A 6,000-nucleotide genomic window follows, 5' to 3' on the forward strand; every position below is an offset into this window, starting at 1 on the left:
AGTTTTTGTGTGTAAGTACACTCAACGGCACTGATCATTACATCTTCGTCAATTTAAGTCAACTGCGAGAGGTTGAATGGGCAACCCCTCACAATACGTAGTCTGTGAAAACTAACGAGCAGCAGTATCGCTGATACGAACACTTTCAGATACGGTTTGCTAAATATTGAAGAGTGTGTGTTCCTTTCAAAGAGACAGACTTTAGGTGTCAGTTAATGAAGTTAATGGACGGAGTAGGAAGATTTCAAAATACACGGCTAACTCATGAAATTTAATGTAGTTGAGACAGACCAAGTAACTCTAATCAATATTCTCGTAGTTTTTAATCAAGTCTGAAGCAACGCTATAACCATGGTTAAACGGGCTTAGTCATAAAAGCATAAGTCCATTAGTCGACAGGGTCGCTTGAAGTTATCTGTGAAGTTGTGCAAGAAGATAGGACTGATATGTGTTCAAAGGTTAAGTACGGTCTTTATATTTTTGGGTTACTGATCAAATCCACAGCAGTTGATTGTTCATGCACTCAATGTAAAGACCATCATCTCTCTGAATTCGACGGGAAGGCTGTTACAGACTGCCAACTCGCCACGTTCTCTCAGGTGGAAATAGCAGGATTTTGTAGCCGAAGGTGTTCAGAGGATCACAGATGTAGGTCCTACAGGTACAACAGCAGGACGAAGACGTGTTCTACCTACGGCTGTGGCTACTCCCGCCCAACGCAGACGTTGAGCCCCGTGTCAGCAGACGATGGCTCAAGACTATATGCTTTCTGCGAAAGTAAGTTAAGCAACAAATAAAACACACACACAAAACAAAACACAAAAGAAAAGAAAAACGACAAAAATAATGTGCTACAATTTATATCAGCGGGCATCTGTAGTCCAGAAGCATCACTGACATTGCTTTGGAAATCGTTGATTCTTTGGTAGGCCCTGGAAAGGCACTTCTTTGTCGTAGGGTCGAACTCAGGGTCATGTATATCAGCTTCACGAAACAGTTCATAATGAAATACAACTTGCTTGGTTTTATGTCCCAAACTAATATAATTTTATAAGTGACATTCGCGTGGTGTGATATGTTTCCGATCTCCATCTTCAACCAGCAATTGTTATATGTAGAAAGGTTTTGATGAAATTGAAATTCTAGATCACTTATTCACAATATGCAGATTGAGTCATTTTGTTTCAAAAACCACATTTCAATAAATGTTGAATTGTGAGAATAATGCATTGTATCACCTAATGACGAGAGAAAAAAGACTTATACTTTCTAATCTTTGCAAGTCAGTCTTTGACATATGGTCCCTGGCAATTCTTTCAAAGAGTATATATCTCAAATTGATCTCAGTTATGTGTAGTATCCTAGAGGATTGTTTTCGACATGTAAACAAATATCCCATTTTTTCTCCAGACAACACGGTTTAGTCTGAATCCATTGTCATTTGAAAGCATCATGTTTGTGTGTCCTTATACGCATTTTAATTGGTGTACACATTACAATCACGTAGAGGGGAGCGAGTCTTAGAAGTTAGAGAAAGGCACGATCAGTAACGAATGCCGTTTGACAAGCTTAATGTTTGTTTGTTTAGTAATCCTTTCGATGTGAAACTATTGTTGGTTGAAATACTACATACTTTTTCTTGAAGATCCGTCGTTTGGGATGAAGTGCGAGACCTCATCAAACTGCGCCTTCGGAAACTCAACGTGTGTGGACGGCGTCTGTGGATGCATGACGGGAACCAGTTATGACGTCACGACTGGTGATTGTCTGATTCGTGAGTATTTATCACGTTTGAAAGGGAGCCAAATCGTCAACCAATGATTCCGAGTGACGTTGACTAGGTTTGCTTTTGTTTCCTGTTTTAACCATTTTATGTGGATGTTTAATTTTAGTTTTAGTTTAATACCGCAATCAACAATAATCCAGCTTTATGTCGCCGGCCTGTAGGTAGTGAGTGAGTGAGTGAGTTAATATTTTACGTCACATCGGCAATATCTCAGCCATATCGTGACGAGAACAACTAGTATCAAAATCAATCATATGTCGACTATGTCAACCTGTCAACGAAGGACAGTAAACAACTAGAATATCACAAATGGAATTAAAACTATCATGGAAAGTTAAAAACAACTTCACCATTTGGACAATACACTATAAAATCAGGCTATAGATCGCCAACAACCGAAGGTAGATCACCACACTAGGGACCATGGGGAGTCTGGACCAGACAATCCAGTTATTTACAGCATGATCATCGATCTATGTCACTGGGATACGATGACATATGGCAACCAAACCACCGAGCATGGGTCATTGAAGATCAATTCTGTCCTTTTGGATATGACTTGATATTTTCATGCACTTGTGTGTATGTACACACTTGGCGACATAAGGTGAAATTTAAACTCACTAAATCACTAAAATTAAGATGAATAGCCTGAATGGCGCAAATGTTACTGTCGCCACAGAAGTAATATCTGCGACTGTGTGGTTTTGTTGCAGGCTGCAGTGCATACGGAAGTGAAAGTACCACTTACAAGGACTCTGGAATAGAATATTGCAACATCAACGTGCTCACAACGTCTACAAAGAAGGCGTGCATTGCAGCATGCGAGGCAGAGTCTGGTTTTAAGTGTATCAGTGCGGAGTATTACCACGGAGATGGCGAATGCAACCTCTGTGACACACCCGCACTGGAGCTCCCTAAGGGGAGTCTTGAGTCTGGTACCGCTAGTAACTGGACCCTGACGGTACGGCACTGTGCATACTGACAGTACCATGTCAATGCATCAGAACGCACGCCAAGATGCTGGACACCAACCATAATAACCGCACTAGTCTTAAACATCAGTGTCTTGACTTCTCTTGTTTTTGGCTATGCCATTCGCTTCAAAGTCATGAAATAGCTTATCGTCGCATTATTTGCTATATTGATGCAGCTTGTTTGACACGTGTAATATATACACCACACTTACTGGATTACAAAGAGCTTAGCAGAAATATCTGAGGTTGTGAGTCTGGTCTTTTAAAATCATGCATCCGATTTGTGTGCATTAGTTACCCTGCACTAATATATGCTTCTCAATAAAAACTACTGTTTTGAGGAGTCACGAGGATAATACGACATAATTCATGTTTTCAGATGGTTATGTTCAGGTATGAAGTTTGATCAACTTTTACTTATTGTTTTGTCCATTTAAATATAGTTTCCACACAGTGTGTCATTAACATCCGTCAACTGCTAGTCACTTGAATGAGTTCAGTGAGTTATAATTTTACATCACATCGGCAATATTACAGCCATATAGCGATGAACACAGATAATCAATTTACAAACTAGTCCATCACAGATGTATAATTTTAAAACTGGAAATGAAATCTCAGATACTTTAACTATAGAGGACAATACAATTAAAAAACTGGCCATAGATGGCCAACGACTGAAGGTATTGGCTGAGTTCATGTTTGTGACTATACGTACCTTGGTGACCCTTCAGTATTGATACTTTGGTGTACAGCGAAATCTTTATTAGAATTAAAAAATGTGAGCAGGCATTCCTGGAAATGACATTGCAAACATGTCATTTTAGGTTGCTGAACAAAACAAGACACTGCAGGACTGCGTACTTGTGAATTTGTGTTTTTCTTAGAGTGAGTATTCTACATACTTTAAACATGCAATAAACAAATTGCAGTTATTTTTTTCACGTGGGGACCAACCAGCCTTCTTAATTACTTCCAAAAAACAGTTTCTTGCTTCATCATGCCCTCACGTCGTGGGTTTCCGTGACATTTACAACTATGAATACGATCGCTGATACTCAAGTCATATAAACATGACCTATATTTACCTTTGTATCATTTAATGTCAATAAAACACTTTTGTCATTCTGAAGTTCATCGTTGTCCGTATTGGACGACAGGCGGCCATAGTGCACAAACTCTGATGACGTCCTATGTTTTCGTGGTATTCCCTGCATATCGGCTTACGGATAAACAGGAGGTGTCACAATCTCACACGTTATGAACAGCCAATCGGGAAGTGTCAAAGTATGTTTACAGTAATAACGAAGTTGATAAATTGTAATGCAGTCAGTAATTTTAAAATTAACAGAATAGTCACGTTTCTTCAGCATAAATTTCCAGTTCACAAAATATGTAGCGTTGATCAACGAAATACGCAAAATGGAACATGAAAAACAGCTTAAGAGATGACCCTCTCGGGCTTCCTTAGTTTGAAAAATAGAGCAGGGATTCCTTCTTAGGTCACGTGATTTTATTACATCAGCCAGCAGACGAGCGAGGTTTGGAAAACTTTGAAACTGAATAATTTTATTGAAAACGTTTGTGAAGATCACAAGAAGAGTGCATCACGTGCTAAACATTAGTTTTTTTATTAATGAAAGAAATTGATGAACGTCTGATCATGTTTCGCTCACAACCGTGACGATCAATTGAGGAACATAAACAATCGATAGGTGGCGCAATTTGGTGACTGGCTCGTGACAAAATTATGCCATTAGAAAATACCACTGAAACACAAGTACCACGGAATCATACGGCGGCATGTCCAACACACAAACACATTCTAGTGTCAGTCGGACAAGCTGGGCTGAAGCAGACTCGTCCCATACGATGAAACCTTGTCTTCTTTCATTGCAGTTCTGAAAGAAGTTGAAGATTTGATGCGTGTGATGTAGATATAATGTTCCATCAAGGCAATAAACATCCTACATGTTTTTGGAACATATTTGAAGTTAAATCAACAAATGTTAAATCGACAATAACACGTTGTTAGTTGAGTACGAAATCAACATGTGTTGGGGGCTGTGTCTATAACTGAAATAAAATGAAGCACAGAACAATCTTTCTCTCAGTTGTTCATGCGGTCATGGATAGTCAGGTACACTTGGAAAAACTCAAAGTTCATTCAGTCCTCAGTAATACAGCGGGTTCAGTTCTAAAGTGAGTTGAGAGGGTCGCAGATTCTGTGACAATAAGGCTGTTCGTAGGTAGTCTCTCCCCAACCTGTTTTGTGTTCACCACCAGTTTATTCCATGCTTGCTAGTTTCAATCAATTGTGAGCTGTCTGTGGCAGTTCAAACTGACTGAACCATCGTTCTCAGTAATCAGTTTGAAAAGACTCATGTGCCGATACACACAACTTTGAAATAGTGCATATTAAATATAGACATCATTTAACTGAATGGTTGTCTCTGAGTTTATTCACATCAGTATCATCCCAGCCACTTAGACCCAGACCAAGTTGAGGTACAAGTGATAATTAAAGAACAAATTAACTCTCACGAACAGAGAATAAGCGCATTAAAATGCGTTGCAAAAACAGAGAACAACAGAGTGTGTTATAAGCAGGATTCTAATATTAACTAAAGGTGCACATTAATGCATGTATCGTGTTCTATCCGTTGCGGATTTGGACGACCAATGATTTCGCGTTTTCTGAACGATAGCTGCAAGCAACAAAAGATGACTATGCCAACTGAATAAAATTGAAAACTTCAAACATGATGGGGCACCCGTGGCGAGCCACCTCCTCGTGGTGGGTGCTGGGTAATGCTAAGAGCTCGCCGACACCCCCGTTGTGGACCCGGGTCAATTTGGTCCATAGCACCCCATTGCTGGTCGCAAGGAGCGATCGAATTGGGCAACCTGTTTGCCGTGGGTTGCGTCCCGTGTCGGTGGAGGACGGTAGGCTGGTGGTTGAGGACACTGGTTCCAGGAATAGTGTTCCTTTGTCCAACACACCACTTCGCCCCTTACTTCACCTAGACGGGTGGTAGAATGGGCCCGATTCTACCAATCGGCTGGTCATGCCAAGCCCTGTGGTATTACTTGTATCTGTACAATTTATCTTATAAATTATATTTTGACTTAGGTCTTGGCTCGCGTTTTTGGTTGTACAATGTCATTCAATTTTGAAATATGTCTTCTTTCATTTGCCTAGAGTCTTGTGCCCAGAAGGCGATGGCTCATGGGCCA

General features: G+C 40.1%; 1 protein-coding gene across 1 annotated transcript; it reads left to right on the forward strand.

Annotated features, from left to right (window-relative positions):
* The first annotated feature begins 446 nt into the window (after window positions 1-446).
* Window positions 447-2,850, forward strand: LOC137260855 (uncharacterized). Its single transcript, XM_067798410.1, has 3 exons — window positions 447-777; window positions 1,646-1,774; window positions 2,503-2,850. The coding sequence occupies exons 1-3, from the start codon at window positions 447-449 to the stop codon at window positions 2,769-2,771; spliced, it is 729 nt and encodes a 242-aa protein (XP_067654511.1). The 3' UTR covers window positions 2,772-2,850.
* The last annotated feature ends 3,150 nt before the right edge of the window (window positions 2,851-6,000 follow it).

The sequence above is a fragment of the Haliotis asinina genome, chromosome 14, assembly GCF_037392515.1.
Source record: "Haliotis asinina isolate JCU_RB_2024 chromosome 14, JCU_Hal_asi_v2, whole genome shotgun sequence".
In the NCBI taxonomy this organism is placed as follows: domain Eukaryota; kingdom Metazoa; phylum Mollusca; class Gastropoda; order Lepetellida; family Haliotidae; genus Haliotis; species Haliotis asinina.